This window comes from Poeciliopsis prolifica, unplaced genomic scaffold (genome assembly GCF_027474105.1).
Source record: "Poeciliopsis prolifica strain line A6 unplaced genomic scaffold, Auburn_PproV2 SCAFFOLD023, whole genome shotgun sequence".
Classification (NCBI taxonomy): Eukaryota; Metazoa; Chordata; class Actinopteri; order Cyprinodontiformes; family Poeciliidae; genus Poeciliopsis; species Poeciliopsis prolifica.
This window is the reverse complement of record NW_026562398.1, coordinates 2,817,258-2,837,629: the sequence shown is the minus strand read 5'-3', so window position 1 is coordinate 2,837,629 and position 20,372 is coordinate 2,817,258. Positions and strand designations below refer to the sequence as shown.

The following is a 20,372-nucleotide window of genomic DNA, read 5'->3' as shown; positions in this document are numbered from 1 at the left end:
CTCATCAAGATTGGGTGAACATACATTTTAGTGTACATTTTCTATTTTTTTCTGTTGCAACCACACCATTATTAGATTCTATAGTGAACTTGCCACTCACAACATGGCGGATGCGATGACGAACAGTTTCTACTGATCCGGCTTCTTCTGCTGAGTCATCAGCTTCAGCAGCAGTTTGTTGTTCTTTTCCCTTCAAAGAAACCCTTCATGTCATATCGACACAGTCTGTTGGAAAATCTGAAATAAAGTCAACAGAAGCATCAAATGTCTGCCAAAGCTCCTCTCAGATGATGAACCACCCGAAGCAGAAGAACTGCAGCATCATCTTCAGTGCCTGTCTGTGCAAGTAGCCATCAAACTGCAGATACACAGGGCCACGTTTCAGTCTGCCTCCATCATGACACCCAGTGGTAAATATTGGACTTCAGAATGAATTACTGAACTGATTTTAAAAAAACTGCTTGAGCTATGTTTCTCAGGTCAAAAAATAATTTGTGCATTATTTTTTAAATGCACAAATTAGTTGTTATTTTTTCTTTTAATAAAAACTATGACTTACGAAATTCTATCCACACTGTTATGTAGCATCAGGCTAATTATAATATAATGTCATCCAGCTTTCCTTTGCAGATTAAATTGTTTAGTAAAAATAACTCATATTCATAATGGCAACACATTTTCCTGTTGGACGTTTTCTTTAAGTGCACGATGTAATTGGTAAAACATAATGCTAACATGTGTTAGGTTCTGAAAACTAAGTCAGTTGGATTCATTTATTTAATTTAGGTTATACTGTACTGTATTTACATTGCTTTTTGCTTTCTTATCAATGGAAATGTGATTTTACACATCCCATATGAATATATTTTGACTGATATCCATAAAAATAAAGTACAAGACTCCTTTGAAAAACCTTTAATGCTTTTCAAAGGAGTGTTGTACTCGTTTGAGTCTGTGGTCAGACAGAGGCAAACTGGAGGCGGTGCTTTCACTTTAAAGAATTGACCGAATCATGTTGTGGCCCTGTTTCCCCTAATGATGAGTGATAATCAATGAGTTTCACCAGAGCAAACATAATTTGACAAAGCTAACAGCATGCTGCTCTGTGACATTTTATTTGAAACTCCAATCACAGACGTTGTAGACCAAAGACAGCAGTAGGACCGAAACAGTTTTTCGATGTGCTTTCATGTGACAGAGGAAAAAGAGCAAGAAATTTCATGAAAAGTAAGTCTGTCGCCTTTTGGGAAGTGCATGATACAGAATAGACCGTTTCGTCTGTCTTTATTAAACATGGTCCCTTTCCGTCAGTTTTCTGGATTTTCAGGGCAGCCATGGCAGCTGAACTGGATGTCGTGAACCTGTTCTTCATTGCTGGGGCAACACTGGCTATTCCCATCCTGGCTTTTGTGGCTTCCTTCCTTCTTTGGCCATCTGCACTCATTAAAGTGTATTACTGGTAAAGCAGCTTGCTGTGCATGATGATATAACATCAGTAACACTGAATTTAATTCCCCTTTGGGAACAATAAAGTTTCTGAACTGAATTGAATAATGGGCACCACTGTTGTTAATGTCTCACTTACCCATCCTTTAGTTTAATTTTTAATTACATTATTGGCATATTACTCTATTCCAGTGAAAGCATCTGAGAACTTTACAAACTACATTACATTGTCATTAAAAATCTGATAGGCCTTTGTAATTGATAGTCCAGATGCAGCATGTGAACAGGGAGCAAAGTGTGTATTAAATATGCGAGGAGACGTTTCACTGATGTATCACTGAATGTCTCGTTATCTTTATGAAACAGGTTGTTCACTACATTAGAACTGTCCAGGATCATAGATAAGATCAATTTCAAGACCTTCTCTGAGATAAGTCTTAGCCAACTGTTAAATGAGGGGAATAATTCTACTCTGACAGTAAACTGTGAATTGAGGAGCCACGAATAAAAACAGCATGTAAAGACAACACTGCAAGATGATGTTTATGAGAAGAAAACACCACAAAGGACCAGTGGTGGTTCTTGTATGATTAGTGTCCTGGAAATGCAGAAATGTATCTACATTTTAGGAGAAGATAAAATTCAATGCAGTCCCTCACATAGCATGCAAAGTCCCTATTCTCAGTTGCACCTGTCATACTGCTGCATACACGAAAATGTTTGCCCACTCAAACGTCTGAATTTTTTTTTAGAATCTGAAAAGACATGAACTCACTGATGATAAAAATGTGTAAGTAAAAAGTAAAGATTTTGCCAACTCCTGTCACTGTTAGAAGATCTCCTGATCTGAGTTTCTCTTCTAAAATTCTGTCATTATAAAAAGGTAAAACTGTAAACAGTGGGTAGCAGTGTTTGCAAAGAGCTCCAAGTAATATAACTATCCAATATTTGTGCTTGTGTTAAGGTACTGGAGAAGGACTTTGGGCCTGCAGGTTCGCTATGCCGACTGTGGAGATTATCGCTTCTGCTATTCCTACAGAGGAAAACCTGGGATGAGACCCTCCATCCTGATGCTTCACGGCTTCTCTGCTCACAAAGATATGTGGCTGACTGTTGTCAAGGTTGGAGAAACTAGAAATTACTGAAAAAAAACTCATGGAACAAGCTGTCATAATTAAGAAAGTGCACACAATTACTGAATAATTTTTAGTCGTTCCACTTTCTCATGATCTTTTTTGCAGTACTTACCAAAGCACCTGCACATTGTGTGCGTGGACATGCCTGGACACGAGGGGACGACACGCACCAACACTGAGGATTACTCCGTTGAGGGGCAGGTCAGAAGGATCCATCAGGTACTCTGAGGAAAGGTCTTTGAAAATATCTTGTATGAGAGAATTTGTTAGTTCCCCCAAATATTTTAATATCTCTCATGCTTCCTAGTTTGTAGGAAGCATTCACTTAAACAGAAAAGCGTTCCATCTGGTGGGAACCTCCATGGGGGGAAATGTTGCCGGGGTTTATGCAGCCTGCTATCCCTCGGAGATCTGCAGCATGACTCTCATCTGTCCCGATGGTCAGTTATAGTGCACAATTCTTGAACTTTTCCACATTTTGTCATGTTACAACCTCACCCTCAGGCTATTTTATTTGAATTGTATATAACAAACAGAAACAAAGGGAGGGAAATTAATTGGAAGGAAAATGACACTTAGATTTCAAGGGTTTTCAAGTTTTATGATTGCAGCCAATTGTCTTTGTAAGTAACTTAGATATCCTAATATGTGTGATTTTATCCTTGTTACAAGTGCAGGTGTTTCACACCAGCAAACAAACAGCATCATGACAACCAAGCACCAAGGAACACAACAGACCGCTCAGAGAGAAAGTTGTGGAGAAATGTAAATAATATAAAATATAAAAAGTATGATAGACGTGCAAACCAACTCTGAAAAACCTGCAGAGACCAACAGCTCATTTGGGAGAATTTGTGGACTGGATAAGCATTTTTCTCACTTTGCAAATCTGGTCTTTATGGTAGTTTATTGACTTCTTGAATGAAATGTTTCCCATGCCACAAACCATAAAGAAGGAATAAGAGAGGGGGAAATGTGCTCTTATCAAAGCATTATGCTGTGGGTGTACCTTTTTAATTCACCCTGTATTTAGAGGAAAAATGCTGGGCAATTCTGCAAGAAAACTTGTTTAAGGCTGCAGAGGTCTTGAGGCCAGGGTGGATGTTAAATTTCAATCAACCCTAAATATCCAGCCAGAGCAGAACAGAGCAGCAAATGAATGGTTTAGGTCAAAGCATGTTGAAAACTTGAAAAAACATGTTCACAGTCTGACAGGGTTTGGGCTATATTTTAAAAAATAATGGACAAAAAGTTCAGACTATGCACATAGATTGTAAAGGCACATTCAAGATGACTCAGAACTGTAACTGTAGCAAAAGAAGGTTCAACAAGATGTTAGATCAGGGGTCTGAACATGAACTTTCCAAAATTGTAAATTTGGCTTTTCTTTGTAAATTTGGAAACCACACATCACTTCCCATCCACCTTAAAGTAGTGCACTATGTTGCTTTATCACATGCGATCTGAGAAAAATACACTCAAACTTTGTGGATGTAATGCTACCAAATGTGAAAAGGCATGTTCCTAATCAGTGAGACTCTGGGTTCATCTTTCAGGAATCAGACATCCATGTGAGACCAAATTTGACAATCACCTTCAAGACCTGGAACACAGCAACTTCACACTGAACATCCCGCTGATCCCGACGACACCAGACGAGATGGAGGACATGTTCAGACTCTGTTCTCACGTTCGCTTTAAAATTCCTCAGCAGGTCAGTCATGAAAAGTGAATTAAACTTTTAACTAATAAGGGGTGTTGACCGTGAAACGATTGTCACATTCTAAGGATTTCAAGGCTTTGTTATATAATTTCTTTAGATTCTTCAGGGACTGGTTGATGTGCGAGAACCTCACAACGCGTTTTATGAAGAAGGTTAGTTCATTGTTTTTTTTGTTGCAATGTCTTGGTATGATTATATTGAACAAATAAAATAGGGCTTTATTTTTATTAGTTTTTATGGAGATCATCGGTGAGAAATCAAGATATGCCTTACAGGAGCATTTACATCTCATAACTTCACCTTTACAAGTGATTTGGGGCAAACAAGATCAGGTAACTATGATGTTCGATCATTTTGCAAAAATCTCTTTAGCTACGTAAGGCGCATGTGCTGTCAAAACTATAAGCTTTTAAAGATTGTACCACAAGTTTCCCTTCTGAAATCACAGTGAGAAAGTGTGGAGAATATATGAAACTTGTATACATGTCCAGGTGGTGGATGTCTCTGGAGCTACAGTCATTGCTGAGTTGGTGCCTGGATGCAGGGTGGACTTGCTGGACAACTGTGGTCACTCTGTGGTGATGGAGAAGCCGTGTCGGACAGCCAAACTTATTCTGGAGTTTATCATCATGCAGCAAAACGCCAGGAGCGGCACAAAGAAGTCTTCTTGAATATTTAAGGTTTCCATTACTGTGTCACAGTTTCACAAAGACTTAAAACACGTGGACCGAAAGGCAAGAATTGCAATGTAGAGATGTTTATTGCTTTAAGGAACTGCATTTTATGAATGACTTAAACTCATGGACAGTAGGTTTGGGACATTGCTAAGCTTTTGCTGGTGTGCCCAGAGGTCTCTGGCAAGATTTACCCAAACTTTTAAAAAAATACATTTGCTGCTCACAAATGGAAAAATAAATAAATAAATAAATCCCTCACTATAAGAAATATCAAAACTGATATTTTACATTTTTTACATGTAAGTTTGTTCTTTGATAACGTTTTTCATTTTATTACTGATAAACTGACATATGTATAGAACACATCCTATTTCACTCTGACCCATTTCAGTTCAACTCCGTTTTATGAGGAGATTTAACTTGACAAACACAATTCTAACACATTCTGTGAATAAAGTCATAGGAAAAAATCTTCTCGTTTATTCTATGGATGATGGAAACACATATTGTGTATGCATATATATATTCAACCATGTTGGTTTGTGTAGGTTCTCCAAACTCGGGATTTCGCCTGTCTGCGCCTCATTAAATAGTCGTTTCGCGTCTCCGTCATGCAGTTTCGTGCCTTCTTTGGCTGTGAAGAAACGGAAGTGCTATTGAAGTCTCTGTGATGGATGTCTCTTTCCGCTCGTCCTGCCTGTAAACCCTTCCAGTGCTGTGTTTTTAAGATGTGGCTGTAGTTTCAGCGGGACCTCCTCCCCTCTTCCACCCGCCTTGGCTGCATCCTGGAGTCGACTGCAGCTGCCCCCAGTGCAGCATCATCAGTGACCGCCTGTCTCCTCGGTTAAAGTCTTACCCCCAATCTGCTTTTATTGGCTGAGACAAAAATATATATATTACCAATCCCTAAAGTTGAGCTGGTAAGGCTGCGCTTCATTGCGGTCCGTTTATATCCGCAGTTAGTTCGGTTCTGATCCAGTTGCTGAGCTCAGTTGTAACAGCGGCTAGTTTAATGGGTTGCTAGCTTTGTTAGCTTGTTAGCTAAAAACCAGCAGTGAGCTAGGCTAGCTAGGGTTGGGTTAAATGTGTTCGGTTTTGTTTTTGTGTTGTTTTTGTTGTTGTTGTTTTATGGCCAAACAAAGGCGAAATGAAGGATTGATTTGTACAGATTTATAATTAAAAATTAAAACACACTGAAACAGAAGCTTAATGCTACCTAAAATCTTTTTCGAAGCTTTTTTAATTTTCGTCATCAAAATGCATCAAAAGTACTAGTGTATGGCCTTATACGTTAAGAATCGGTGTATTATCATACTACACTAAATATTATGCTACCTACCCAGATTATCATGCTCGTAAGACGATGCTTTCTGCTGACTTGTATACATGCTCATACGGACAATACTGCATCAAATCGAGCTGCCTTGTTAAATGTGGCACTTAGATTTTTTTTAATTCTCAACACTAGTGTCATGCACCAAAAGTCGAATAACTGAATCTGTGTCCTCTGAATGAAAAGAGGTTTATAAATTGCTGAAGGCAATGCTGGATTCCACCTTCATGCGCTCTCCCCTGACCTGCTTTAGCCACATCAGCATTACTGCTGAGGTGCTGCAGGGAAAAATGTGCTATGCATCTGGCAGGGCAAGCCATGTGAGATCATTTCATTGATGATTTTACAAATACTTTTGGTGTTATCGACGTCTACAACACCAAATCGTAACTATTCGTAACTAATGAATAGTTACGATCCATGAACTGTTTCTAATGAATCTTTCATGATTCATTAGTTTTGATGTTTACGTGCTATTCTTAATCGAGACACATTTTTCTTGTGGAGGATCTTTTTAAATTTTTACTTTTTCTTTGTGATATGATTAAACAAATTCAATTCATTTATGTAGCACCAACTTGGGGAGGAATTTAGGAGTCACCTGGGAGGGAGAGTTTCCGCATAAAGAGGAGCCAGTTAAGATGGTCCAGGCAACTGTTCAGGATGCTTCCCTGGTGAAGTGTTCCTGGAAGACTGAGAAGATGCGACAGTGTGTTTAGGTTGGCCTGGGAACGACTTGGGCTAGCTCCACTTTTCTCAATTCCTGCTTTAGCTCAGCACAAAAAGTGAACCAGCTCTGAACTACAAAGCTAATAATTTAATTGAATAGACTTGCATAGTGAAAAATACAATTTGATTGACTTCTAAAGACCATCTCTAACGTGACCTGCTAGTCTATTTGTTTTGGGCCTCACATCCTTCTTCTTGTTTTCCCACAGGTAAAGTTAAAATGAACCAACTTTAATCCCTTCCTTCTCTGTTTTGGTTCGGACCTTGTGGGTATTAGTCTACAAATGGATAATGGAGACTGGGGCCATAGGGTAAGAGTTGAATGAAGTCAATCTTTTCTGTGTTAAAAATGTTCAAAATTGCAGTTAGTGTGTTTTTTTTTTTTTTGACAGATGACTACCCCTGTTACCCTGAACGTGGGAGGCCACCTGTACACCACCAGTCTATCCACCCTCCAGCGTTATCCGGACTCCATGCTCGGTGCCATGTTCCGGGGAGACTTCCCCACAACTCGTGATTCCCACGGGAATTATTTCATCGACCGCGATGGAACCCTTTTCCGATACATCCTGAACTTCTTGCGGACGTCCGAGCTCACCCTTCCTGTGGATTTCACAGAGACAGACCTGCTGAGGAAGGAGGCGGACTTCTACCAGATTGAACCTTTGATCCAGTGCCTTAACGACCCCAAGCCGCTGTACCCCCCAGACATCTTTGAGCAGGTGGTGGAGCTCTCTAGCACTCGAAAACTGTCAAAATACTCCAACCCTGTTGCGGTAATCATTACACAGCTGACCATAACAACAAAGGTTCACGCGCTGCTCGAGGGCATTTCCAACAACTTTACCAAGTGGAACAAACACATGATGGACACGAGAGACTGCCAGGTGTCTTTCACCTTCGGACCATGTGACTATCATCAAGAGGTGTCTTTAAGAGTCCACCTCATGGACTACATAATGAAACAAGGCTTCACTATTCGGAACACGAGGGTGCACCACATGAGTGAGCGCGCAAACGAGAACACCGTGGAGCATCACTGGACTTTCTGTAGACCAGCTCACAAAGTCGAAGACTGACTTGTGGCACAGCCGTTGTTGCTCGGACGTTACAGTGAGACCTGTCTTTGTAATGCATAAATCATTATTCAGCAAAAAATGATGTACTGCTGTTTTTTTTTATGTTTCATCCTGTATGAGAGAAGGCTTGAGCTTAATAGCAAAATCCATGCAGCAAAGGCAAATTAAAAATATAAATTTCTGACTTGCGAAACTGTTTAAGGAAAATATTTCTTGAGCTCAACCCGCATGTAGATTTTCTTGGAGTATTTGGAGTCTACAAAACATCCCAAGTGTTTTCCACATGTCTAATGATGCAAAAAAACGTCATTTTGACCGGAATTGAAAAAGAGCAAGTAATGAAAGTCATGCATTTATTTGAGACACATTGCCTGAGTTTGGTAGCAAATCTTTAATTGTAACACTAATTCATTTAAAACCTCAATTTGTAGGCCCAAGTTTAAAAAAAAAACATTTTTGGGGGGAAAACGTTCTCATTAGCAAAAAAGTAAACATTTTTCCCTCCACTGATAGTGGAGTGTACTAATTAATTTCTCTACTTGTATGTTTTGTCCAGTAGATGTCTGGTGAGTAAAATTAGACTTAGTCTCTTAGATCCCCTGTAGATCCCATGGTACTATTAGGCCCCTTCATAGTTGATGCATGTGTCTTGTGTATGTATAACTTATGTGTCTGCTGTTTGCACTTTATGATACTCTGTCATAATGTCAACAGTTATGTGTTTGATTGTTCCTGCCAAAAATAAACCAGTTTGTGTATTTCATTTTAATCATTTAGCTCTATTAAGACTTTTCCCTTGTCAATGACATCTTGAGTTGTAACTCATAGAAGGCTGCAACCAGTTTTAAAAATATTTTTTCTTCTTTCATTGGATGAAAATAATGCCTTGTTCCAGTCTGATTTCTAAGTAAACATAAGTTGCTCTTTTATTGTTTTGGTGTCGATCTGTTATATATTTTACCTCAAAATCGATGTCAAGTGTGTCTAAATGCAAAATGTTTTCCATGTTTGGGATGAAAAGCAACAGAGGAAAGTGAATATTCATTTGTTACACTGATTAGTTTTGAGTTTAATTTTTTGAATTTGGACAAAAAAAAATAGTAAAAATATGTTCTGCTTCTGACAGCAGAACATTTTGTTCCTCAAATTGGAATATTACATAAGATCTTTTTTTAAAAAGCAAAAAATATTCAATGTTTGTCAATCTGAAAAGCGTGTTTATGCACTACAGTTTTTGCATGAATCGGTGTGTTGTTTCTGAGGTTGCTTTAATAGTGGCCTTCACCTTGCTCGCATTATCAGCTCTGGTGAACTTCAGTTCTCAGGAATGTACACTGATACCGTGGCCTTTGAACCGGGCGCTGATTATTTTTTAAGGTGTGGGGATCAGTGAGCAGGTCACGAGTCTTGCTGGAAATCAAATCATTTTCATGAAGCTTGTCAGCAGAGGGAAGCATGAACTTCTCCTTGCAGACTGGTTTTTATATAATGTTTAAATAGAGAACATCAATTGTGAGTTATATTTGCTGTAAGTGTTTAAATTGAATTACTGGGATAAGTTCAGTTGTTTTTTTTTATTATATTTCATCCAATTTATTAAGATACACGTGTAAATTATAAGGTAGTGTGCTTTAATGGCCTTTTAAGGACTTATTTAATTTTAGGTTAAAAAGAAGTTCAATTAATGTTTTTATACGTGCAAAATGTAATTTACCACACTGGTGTATTTACAGAAACAGCGTCTATGACCTTGAAACCTTCTTACTATTAGATTACCAGTGAGACGTGAATCAGTTCATAACTCACTCACACGCGCAGCACACCCGGATGTCGCAAACTCCTGCATGGTGCGTTCGTTTTAAACGCCGTCACCGTTCGTCGCTGATGTGTCCGTAGCCTGCGACACGCTCCGCCGATCTCATCTGACTCTTAAAACGAGCGCACCTCCTCGCTGCTCTCGTAACGCCAGTAAAGGACGCAGTAAAGGTGGCTTCCTCTGCTTCTTCGGTTTCTAAGGAAGACGCGGCTGTAGGAGTGGTTCAGGAAGAGAAGCGCACGCTTGTGTCGCCGAGATGTTTCACAGAAGCAGAACCGTAAAAGGTTTGCTCAGTATTGTCCCTGGGAAACACCGACTCGGGGCGTACAGGTTCCTACCCATCTTTTTCTGCATTGGAGGAGTCATGGAGTGGATCATGATCAACGTGAGGATAGGACATGAAACGTTCTGTAAGTGTAAACACAAAGTCTGCTTCGCATGTTTAACCTTGATGCGAGGTTAGCATGTGTTAGCATTAGCGGTTCAAAACTTGATGTCTTCAAATGACAACTTGTGCCACTTGTCATGTTACAGGGGGGGGAAAAAGCTTTGTATTTTAAGACGCTTGATTGGTTAGTTGTGTTTACTGTAGTCACAATATTACACTTCCTTGTAGAAGTATTTATACGCATACGGCTGTATATTTACAGTTATTTACTGTTAAGTGCAGCCTTTCTTACAGTATTTAGCTTCATCCATCTTCGATTCAACACTATCTAGATTTCTATTCCTTGCTAATGAAATGTGTCCACAAAGCATGATTCTGCCACTACTGTGTTTTACTGAGGGAATGGTGTATTCTAAGTGATGTCCAGTGTTAATTTTATTCTACATATGGTATTTTTATTTTATTTTTTTATGTATGACAAAAGGCTCAATTTTGGTTTTATACAATGAGTCGTCATGCCTTAAATTTAAAAGTGGATTTCTACTCAAAGTGCATCATTGTTCAGCAAGCTCAAAACTAAGTGCATCAAAAAACATGCTGCTGGTTACTGTGTATGAAGACTGAAAATGTGTGAGCTTCCAGTTTTTGTATGTGCAATGAACTGGAGAAAAAAGAAAAATTGTAATTTTAAAATTTGATCAATCAATCAATTTGTAGGTGTATCAATATCCATCCATCCACCCACCCACAAAAAAACTTTGTCACAAAATATTGAACATCCTCATATTTTGTGTAGCACCTCAAAAACTAAAGTTTTTTAATTATAAAAGCAAAACATGAAATATCTTGGATCAGCCAAGATAGCAGTTATCTGCAGGTGAATTCTGTACAGCTTAATTTTGGGCTGGTTACCAAAAAATCATGAGTAGACCATTACAAATCAAACAGATTGTGTCTGAACAGTATGAACATACAACAGGTATTATTGCATATCTTACAGTTTTGTAAAATACCTGTTGTATGTTCATACTGTTCAGACACAATCTGTAGAGCGGTTCTAATTACATCCAGTTTAAGGAGCATTTGATTGATCCCTAGGACATAAACTTCATACCAAGTATGTCAGTAAAAGTATCCTAGTAGTTTTTTTCTGTTTTTGCACCTGTGATTACTCTTATGCCTGGGAGAACAGAATAAATGAAAAGACGAAAAGCAATAAACCAGTTTTTAAACCACCTCTGTTAACGCTGAACCGCTGTCATTTCTTTGGGTCATTTTTTTCACAGACGTTCTCTCTTATGTGGTTTGAGGAAAACATGACTCAAAAGTCTCTGCTGATTTAAAAAAATGCAGCAGTTTTTATCCTTTTGTACTCTGAGCCTCTCCAAGATAGAGAGGAATGTAGAAGAAGACTCATTTTTCATTCCTCATATTCTGATGACTGTAAAACTGCCTTTATGCTGTGTTATATATTGACGTGTCAGAAAATGTGCAGGAAAAAAAAAAAAAAAGAGATTTTTTATCTATTAAACATCCTGGTTAATCAATATAGGAAGTACCAGAAAGGCAGAAAATATGAAATTAGATTCTACATATGCTGCAGTGACAAATACATGGGTCATGTAAGTGGAACAGAGCCATTGTTAATGAATAGTAACACCTGTACTTTTCCTGTTGCTCCACATTACTCACCCAAGGAAGTAAGGATGCCAAGTATCGATTCAGCTAAATGTTCTATTGTATCCATAAGAAGGCTGCACTTCATTTCTTATGTCTTCATTGTTCTTTTTTTTTTCCTTAACAGACGATGTCTACAGAAGGAAAAAATCAGAGCGGCAGTACCAGCAGAAAGTAGCAGACGGTCTCGTTGTACTAGATCAACATGGAGCCAAGTGAATGATGGTCACACTTCACAAGAGTTACCTGAGGACGCACTGTTGGACTCAAACTCCCTCCCTGGTTTCACAATTTAGTTGCAAGCGCGGAGACGCTCTGGACAAAAAAAGATGATGGAGGAATCCCTTCCGGCTTGCAAGTTTTGAAAATACTGAGTCAAAAAAAGAAAAAAACACAAGTTAATCTTAGTGTAATATCATCTGAGATTAAGACTGATTTAAGTGACAATGAGTAATACTAAAGTAACAGAACAAAATATTTGTATCTATAATTTGAGATATTTTATGGTTGAGGTAATGACATTATAAAAATGCATCTCAAAACTATTCAGCCAGATTGTTCTTATTCTGTCATTCATCCTTATCCCTCATTCGCTCAGTGAAATTGTGCGTTTTTATGTGTCAGTTGCACCAGCCGACAGAAAGGGACTGCAGGCAGATGAAACTGTTTAGGTCCCCCTTCAGCCTCACGCCGTCCAGGATGGATCGTAGGAAGTGGCTGGAGAAATGAAAGAAAGAAAAAGACAGAACATTGGGATGCTGTGTAGCCTGAAGTGCTAAAAGGATTGACTGTACGTCTTTCTCTTCTCTTTAATTAAAAGAAAAAATGCATTAGGCCTTACATGCAGGTGAAAAACACGAAGGGATCCTTTAAGTTTAGACACTGCTGTTAGTTCATTATCTTCTGAGTCTTTTGAAATGTAACATTTTGTGTTGCTACAGTGACAAGGAAAATAATGATGGATGGCATTGAACATATACACTGAAAAAAATCGATAGCTTTCAGCATTGATCCCTTGTAGTCAGAAACCCTTCAATAACATCAAATACTCCCAGTTGCATTCAGAATAATTCAAACTGAGTCACCTGAATTAAAAAAAAGCACTTACTTTGTGAAGGCATCAGCCAGTGCTACAGTAGGAGCTACTTCAGCAAAGCATTTTCATGTGTTAGAATGGCCTAGTCAAAGTCCAGACCTATAGCCAACGTGAACAAAGCTTAGCAATAGCTGTTTTTGCAATAATAAACAAAACTTTCATTCCATTCATATGCAAAGCTGGGAGAAATGCACCCTGAAAGCTGTCAGCTTTACCACAGATTTTTCAGATTTTTATTTGGAAAAGATATTGGAAGTAATTGTACTTCCTTTCCACTCACAATTATGCGCTGCTTTATGTTGTTGTCTATCATCAAATTTTAATGAAATACATTAAAGTTTGTGCTACCAAATTGACAAAAGGTGAAGTTCCTGTTGTGTGAATACTTTTACAAGGCATAGCATATTAATTCTATGTCACAAGTGTCAGTAGAGTCTTGTTTGCTTATTTTTGAGATTTTGTTGAACTGTGCATAGAAGTATGCAGTTTCTTTCGGCAGTTACAGCACAGCAGCCAGGTCGGGGAAATTTCCTCACATTAAACGAATGCGCTCAGGCAGACACACATCAGACATATTGGCAGCTCTGAAAAAGGTCACATCTGCTCTTTAGATTCTTTATACATGCCCAGACTGCCTAATGAACACCCCAGCTCAGTGGTCTCACCAATGTCACTTTGCTATTTAAAATGTGACACGTGTAGTTTTTGATGGAATCACCTAATCATTTCTTTTATTGCATAAGAATCATAGGAAAAAAAAGAAGAAGTGGTAAACACCTCGTCAAGTGTTGCATAATCAGACTGAACAGTTTTCAGAAAGTAATTTTCTGAATAAATGTCACTGTTTGCCTCCTGAACTGCTAACACGTCGGGGTCCACATCGTGCTGGAGGCTGTCATCTGGAATATTCACAATCTCAGCCTGAAAAAAGGTTTTAAAGAAAAGTGTTTCTCAGCTCTTCTTCTATCACCCTCAAACTTGCTTTACCTGTCTACTTATTTGAATGGTACATAAACACCAGAAGACACTCACTGCAGGCTGCCTTGCTTTCATGGATTCATCCTCTTTGCCAGATAAAGGTCTGGCAGAGAGAAAAATCGATGCAAAGATTAAAATCCATGGACGCATTAAAAGAGATCGCTGCCTCCTCCACTGTGAGCAGGAGAAGATTTCAATTCAGTTTTCATTAAGCTGCCAATATATTACTGAGTAAAGGAAACAGACTTTTTAACTCAATGAACTCCTGTCACATTAATTGCCTGTTTGGAACAAATACAATCTGAGATTGGTAAAATGTGGAGTGACTTGGCATGAGCTGTATGTTAACCTTGTTTAAAAATATAGTGGTTTAAATTGACAATTTTGAAATATGTAATGTGTTTTTTATTAAACACTGGAGAGCAACAATTATTACTACTTTTAAAATGCAACTTTGACTTAACCTTAAATGTTAAGTGTAATTATACAGTTAAAACTGTTATAGCACATAATTTTTCTCAGAAATTAAATCAGACAAATCTTGGTAGTCCATTTAGCAAAATCATTTATATTAGCTGGATGCGAAAATAATATATGCATGTTTTATTTTGTTACTACTTTGACATGCTGTGACAGTTTTTGGGAAGCCCAGGTGATTATTATATTTCAGACTTCTGATTGCTCAACGTTAGAGTGAATTAAAGTCTCAGAGAGCTTTACCTACAGAAAGGACAAATAAAAAAGATACACTGCCTTGTAATAAAATGTAGTTTTAGTAAATTCTTATTGACTTTGGTGCATTAAACAGTTTGGTTTTAAATTTTGACACCAAGACTTATGGCAGTTCTGGTGTGAAGTATGATATGGGGAGCTGAAGCCTGCTTTGCATCAACATTGATGATGAATACATGAAGCAAAATGGGAGGCTTTATGTATCCAAACATTTTACTTTTCTGATATAAAAGATATTTGCCTATTCACACATTTTATTGATAAAATCAAATTAGGTTCATGGTTAAAAGTGTGTTAGCCTACTTACTCTGTTAGGAAGTATTTGAAACTCCTGTTCATCATGAATGCTATGTATATACCACCATATTATTTCTATTTTTACGTTTTTGCAAAAATAGGATGGATACATCTCCTTCCATGGGATGTTGATATTTATGAAAAAGCACATTGCTTTCAACCTAATGACAAGAAAATTGGCATAAAAGTCAAATACTGGCACTTTGAGTGAGAATATATAGTGAAATTTCAATGAAATGATTCGAGGAAAAACCTGGAAATCCGCTAAAAGCCGCATTTATTATAATATTTCAATTTAAAATCATTAAGTTGACTATGATGTTCAGAGCCACTGTAAGGGGCCCAAACAGCCATCTGCGGCTTTAGAGCAGGTTAGACACCTTGGATAGAGGATGCAGAAGACAGCATTAAACAGAGGCACGAGCTGTTCGCTGTGGTGACACTTTAGGGGGAAGAGTGAAAAGTCTAATTTAATAACATGCAGACTTTATTGATTGATGTGGATTTGAACAAACTTTCATGCTTGAGAGACATTTTGCAACAACGCTCTGAAGTTGGAAATCAGTTCTATCTCAGTACGAAGCCCAGAAGGGCTGTAACAGATTATATAAGAAGTGTGAACGCGTTAAAACACACAGCCGTATAGGCTAATATACTCGTTTTGGAACGGTAACAAGTTAACTTAGTCTTAGTAAACGATGTTTTATCTTCGGCAGAAAAGCAGCGCCTGCATTACGTAAGGCAGATGTGTGGCGAGAAAGGAGGAAACAGAAGTGCCAGTGTAGCGGAAGTGGTACTGCCCTGAACGCTGAGCGAGACGGAGGACGGAGGCTGAATCGTCCAGAGAGTGAAAAAAACCCGACAAAAAAAGCAGGATTAAAAGTCACCAATTTTGTAAGTGTAATAACTTAGCGCGTCTGAATATCGCACGATAGCACTACCTTTTCATTGGTAATTCGGCGGGAGAAGAGCTGTTTTTCATCGTGTGCGGCTGTATCCTGTTGAGAAGCCATCATAACCGAGAGGCTAGGCTAGCTGCTAACCGACGGTCGGATTCCATGACACTTTTGTTCTGACAGGCTCGGCAGCCTGGGCGGGCCGAGTCTTACGGCTGGGGAAAATACGCTAAAACGTTCACGTAGCTCACCGAATTGCCACGATTTGTTCTCGTCTGGTTTTATAGTTCCACCAGAAGAATCGTTGCTGTCCCGTTCTTGTTTTAAATAATTTAACGTGGCCGTTGAAATTTTCTCTACTGGCCTAGCAAAGACAGCGGCAGCCAGGCGACGGTAGCTAGCCAACTGTTAGCTTCTCCATTCGTTTTGCGTTATCACGACAGATTAGCTCCCCGTGCGTTCTCTGGTCAATTAAGGACACACACTTAAATGTAATCTAATAGAAAACCTAAACCACTTCTGGGGTATTTTTCAAAGTAGCGTTAATATTGGGCCATTAAATACGGCAGCCCGCTAGCGCTACTAGCAACCTCAGGGGAGGGCATTAAAGGCTGACCCGGGAAAGCTTCGGTTGGTTCTGTAGATTAGGGGATTAATTTGAAATATATTGATCCAATAAAACACTCATGAATGTTAAATTTAAGCACCTTACACCTGTGTATGTTGACGAGTGAGCACACAGCAGGTTTGGGATGAGAGAGTCAAGATTGGGGAGCGCTACCAACGAGCTAACAGCTAAACCTTAGCTAGTGATGTGTATGACTGACCCAGTTGCCAGGGGGACTCAGTTCAAACTTATACATAATTTCTGTATAACATAATGGTGTCTACCAAAGAGCTAGCAAACTGTGTTAATCTCAACAGAAAGTTCTGATTATTCCATAGAAATGTGAACTGTCCACCTTAAAATATGATCATCCAGGTGTACATATCTAGCTATTGACATTGCCTCTTCTTTTTTTCCAGTCTAGAAAATGGATAAGAACGACCTGGTACAGAAGGCCAAGCTTGCTGAGCAGGCTGAGCGCTACGATGACATGGCTGCAGCCATGAAGTCAGTGACAGAGCAAGGCGCAGAGCTCTCGAATGAGGAGCGTAACCTTCTCTCTGTGGCCTACAAGAATGTGGTTGGGGCACGTCGTTCATCCTGGCGTGTAATTTCCAGCATCGAGCAGAAGACTGAGGGCAATGACAAAAAACAGCAGATGGCACGTGAATACAGGGAGAAGATAGAAACTGAACTGCAAGAAATCTGCCATGATGTGCTTGTAAGCGTTTAATTGTGAGAACTGCGCCCTTTCTTGTATTCAAGGTGATGTTTCTAAACTGTTTCTCATGTGTTGATTTCAGGGGCTACTGGACAACTTTCTCATTGCCAACGCATCTGCTGCTGAGAGCAAGGTGTTCTACCTGAAGATGAAAGGCGACTATTATAGATACCTTTCTGAGGTTGCATCTGGAGAGTCTAAGAAGGGTAATTATATTATTTCAACATTGTGTAACAATGTTTAACTTGACTTGAAAATAGGGATTTGAAAGACGATTTAAAAGCTCATGAAAATCCTTATTCTCAAAAGAATGTTTTTATAGAACAATCGCAATGTTTGTCAAACTGGAAATATCCCTTTAATAGACTCTTTTCTGCTTCAAAATTCAGTCACTTTTATACTTGGGTAATATTTCCTTAACAGAAATCAAAGGAAAAAACAAGACGTCTCATAATTTGAATTGCATACTACTTTGCTGTTTGAGACATTTTTGTGTAAACTTTTTAAAGTGTTGTGCTCAGACAGCATATTAGTTTATTTGCTTTTTTGCTGCTCTCATGTCTACCTTAAAAGTTTGTGAAAAATTGACAATTTCATTTTTTCTTGTTAATACAGAGACAGTGGACAATTCCCAGCAAGCGTACCAGCAAGCTTTTGACATTAGCAAGGGGGAGATGCAGCCAACACACCCCATTAGGCTTGGCCTTGCCCTCAACTTCTCAGTCTTCTATTATGAAATCCTCAACAACCCGGACAAGGCCTGTAGCCTGGCTAAGACGGTATGAACCAAACCCTAATAATCTACTTCTAGTCTTTAAAAAAAAAAAAAAAAAAAGTAAGACTATTGCAGACTGATTGATGTTTAGTTATATATTGAACATTTTGGAGATTGTGTAAATCAGAGGAAATTAGACCAACTATTGTCTTTGTGGAAGTTGAGTTTTGTTTTTTGGATTTGTTTTTCTTTTTTCTATCAGGCATTTGATGAAGCAATTGCTGAACTTGACACTTTGAACGAGGACTCTTACAAAGACAGCACCCTGATCATGCAACTACTAAGGGACAACCTGACTGTGAGTTCCATGTTTGGGATGTCCTGTGTGATCTTGATGTCTTTCCTGACAAATATCACTCTTAACTTTTCTCTTGCTTGCTTTCTCCAGCTGTGGACATCAGAAAACCAGGCAGATGAGGGAGAGACCGGAGACGGGGAAAACTAATGGAATTGCACTGTTAATCCACCTACACTCTTATCTTAAACACAGACAGCTTATATACATCCCCCCCTCCACTCCATCAGCCCCTCCCACTTCTGTATGACAAGCAGCCTGAATTGCTCCTGACCAACTAGTTTACCCCTCTCAGTTCACTGTGAGGTGACAGGGTAATTTTCAGTTGTTAGCAGATTCAGTCACTTTGTGGAAACATGTTGTATTGATTAGTGAGTCCATGTTGCTGTTGTTTTTGTCAGCTTTGTGTGTAGGTCTGTATGTAGTGAGTGTGAAAGTGTGAGCGAGTGTGAAATGATTGCGCATGTGTCTTTCTGGGGGGAGGGGGGTGTTGTGAATTTGAATCGTCCTTCCAACTTCCTTTGTCCCAGCTAGTTTGGTGTGCATTTTTCATCCCTTTTTTTTTTTTTTTTTTGTTACCTTTCTTATTTGTGATTCCTCATGATATTTACAGGTTTTATTGTATGGTAATTAAACTGGCAGTTGATTTCCACCAAACACTGTGATGGTAGGCTTTCCATTTGCTTCACAACCCTCAAAATAGTTTTTGTTTTTGTTCCAGACACGTACGATCCTGTATTCAGTTAACTGCAATTCTGCTGTGGGCTCATACAGAAAGGAGGCAGGCTGTATTGTGACACTGACATCTTGGTGTGATATTCCTCGATCATGTTCACAAATTCAGTTTTCAAGTTCTAAGGGACCCCGTAAATTGTCATGATAGATTTGTTCAGACATAAGACATTCCACATCATTAGGCATCTTGAAAACAGCAGTGCTCCTTATTGTTTTTTGAACTAAGTATAGATTGTCATTGTAGTTTTCTCACTGTTCTGGTGCTGCTTGATCTCAGTACAATGAAAATTGTATGCGTAAATGTGGTTCCATGTATTTTGCAAGATTGACTATCATCTGTATGTAAAACCTAAAGTAACCTTTTATTGATGTTAATTGAAAATGTCTTGCCACACTGTATCAACCCTGCTTGCAAAATATTCCTCTTAAAGCGGTTGTTTTCTCCAAAAAAGCTTTTGTGCCTGGCTTTCTCTTGCAGCCTCCTGCATTTTTTTCCTTTTAAGGTAGCAGCATCTGCTTGTTTAAAATCTCATAGAACGAGTTAGACCACAAAAACATAAACCCTGACCTCAGTTTTTACCCAGGTGAATCTCTCGGCTATTAAAGATAGCTGGTGGGAACAATTGCCTCTAAAATCAGGTTTTAGAAGGTGAAAAGAAGCTCAGTGTCACAATACCATGTATCACCACTACATTCCACATTACTGTAGTTGAAGACACCATTCCACGTTATAGCTGGCGGTCTGTTTACTCTGACAGTGCTCCAATAAATTGAAATCTTTTGTTGGGGGAAAAAAAATAATTATGTCAGTTCATTATTTTGCTTGATGAAAATACAGTTAGTGAATGTGGAACGAAGCCTGTCTGTATATCAGGTATTTACTTGCTTTGTTTTTACTGACAAGTCTTATGGCTAAAATTTGCTTCTGTAACAGTCTATTACCCAGTGCACACACGTGGTTGTGAAAATTTAGAATAGCTATTAAAAAAGCAGTGATGAAATGGAGATAAACAATGGTTGGTGTAATTCTAGCTTTGTGTTTATGTATCTTAAAACCATTCTAGTTTCACTATACATGTAAGAAATAGGAAAGTGTCAAAGACCATTCAGTGAAATAAAGTTTCGTTTAAGATAAGAGGCAAATTACGTCTTTATTTCTGTTCACAAAGTCCTTTTAATTTTTTCTAAATGTACCAAACGTGGCTTTGAATATATGGACTCATTTAACTGCATGTA

The 20,372-nt window shown here is 38.6% G+C and overlaps 4 protein-coding genes across 4 annotated transcripts; all 4 read left to right on the top strand.

The window, feature by feature from the left end:
* On the top strand, positions 1-5,541 carry abhd6b (abhydrolase domain containing 6, acylglycerol lipase b). The gene is given in 10 exon segments (XM_055046429.1): positions 1-1,198; positions 1,201-1,227; positions 1,312-1,459; positions 2,411-2,567; positions 2,688-2,801; positions 2,890-3,022; positions 4,139-4,296; positions 4,403-4,457; positions 4,537-4,637; positions 4,797-5,541. Coding segments are annotated over 10 exon segments (1,176 nt in total). The 5' UTR covers positions 1-1,095; the 3' UTR covers positions 4,977-5,541.
* A 226-nt stretch (positions 5,542-5,767) lies between these two features.
* kctd6b (potassium channel tetramerization domain containing 6b) lies at positions 5,768-9,050 on the top strand. The gene is made up of 3 exons (XM_055046430.1): positions 5,768-5,902; positions 7,254-7,355; positions 7,437-9,050. The coding sequence occupies exons 2-3, from the start codon at positions 7,329-7,331 to the stop codon at positions 8,121-8,123; spliced, it is 714 nt and encodes a 237-aa protein (XP_054902405.1). The 5' UTR covers positions 5,768-5,902; positions 7,254-7,328; the 3' UTR covers positions 8,124-9,050.
* Positions 9,051-10,005: 955 nt separating this feature from the next.
* LOC129370118 (ubiquinol-cytochrome-c reductase complex assembly factor 5) lies at positions 10,006-13,461 on the top strand. The gene is made up of 2 exons (XM_055045811.1): positions 10,006-10,349; positions 12,132-13,461. The coding sequence occupies exons 1-2, from the start codon at positions 10,196-10,198 to the stop codon at positions 12,221-12,223; spliced, it is 246 nt and encodes an 81-aa protein (XP_054901786.1). The 5' UTR covers positions 10,006-10,195; the 3' UTR covers positions 12,224-13,461.
* A 2,412-nt stretch (positions 13,462-15,873) lies between these two features.
* Positions 15,874-20,271, top strand: LOC129370333 (14-3-3 protein beta/alpha-1-like). The gene is made up of 6 exons (XM_055046263.1): positions 15,874-16,001; positions 17,030-17,331; positions 17,414-17,537; positions 17,947-18,110; positions 18,309-18,404; positions 18,495-20,271. The coding sequence occupies exons 2-6, from the start codon at positions 17,038-17,040 to the stop codon at positions 18,549-18,551; spliced, it is 735 nt and encodes a 244-aa protein (XP_054902238.1). The 5' UTR covers positions 15,874-16,001; positions 17,030-17,037; the 3' UTR covers positions 18,552-20,271.
* Positions 20,272-20,372: the final 101 nt, after the last annotated feature.

Bases quoted from the DNA above. Each gene is read 5' to 3' on its own strand.
- LOC129370333 (XM_055046263.1), top strand. From the start codon at position 17,038: ATGGATAAGAACGACCTGGTACAGAAGGCCAAGCTTGCTGAGCAGGCT. The intron at 17,332-17,413 runs GTAAGCGTTTAA...TGTTGATTTCAG, and splicing joins AAATCTGCCATGATGTGCTT to GGGCTACTGGACAACTTTCT. The intron at 18,405-18,494 runs GTGAGTTCCATG...TGCTTTCTCCAG, and splicing joins TACTAAGGGACAACCTGACT to CTGTGGACATCAGAAAACCA.
- LOC129370118 (XM_055045811.1), top strand. From the start codon at position 10,196: ATGTTTCACAGAAGCAGAACCGTAAAAGGTTTGCTCAGTATTGTCCCT. The intron at 10,350-12,131 runs GTAAGTGTAAAC...TTTCCTTAACAG, and splicing joins GATAGGACATGAAACGTTCT to ACGATGTCTACAGAAGGAAA.
- kctd6b (XM_055046430.1), top strand. From the start codon at position 7,329: ATGGATAATGGAGACTGGGGCCATAGG. The intron at 7,356-7,436 runs GTAAGAGTTGAA...TTTTTTTGACAG, and splicing joins ATGGAGACTGGGGCCATAGG to ATGACTACCCCTGTTACCCT.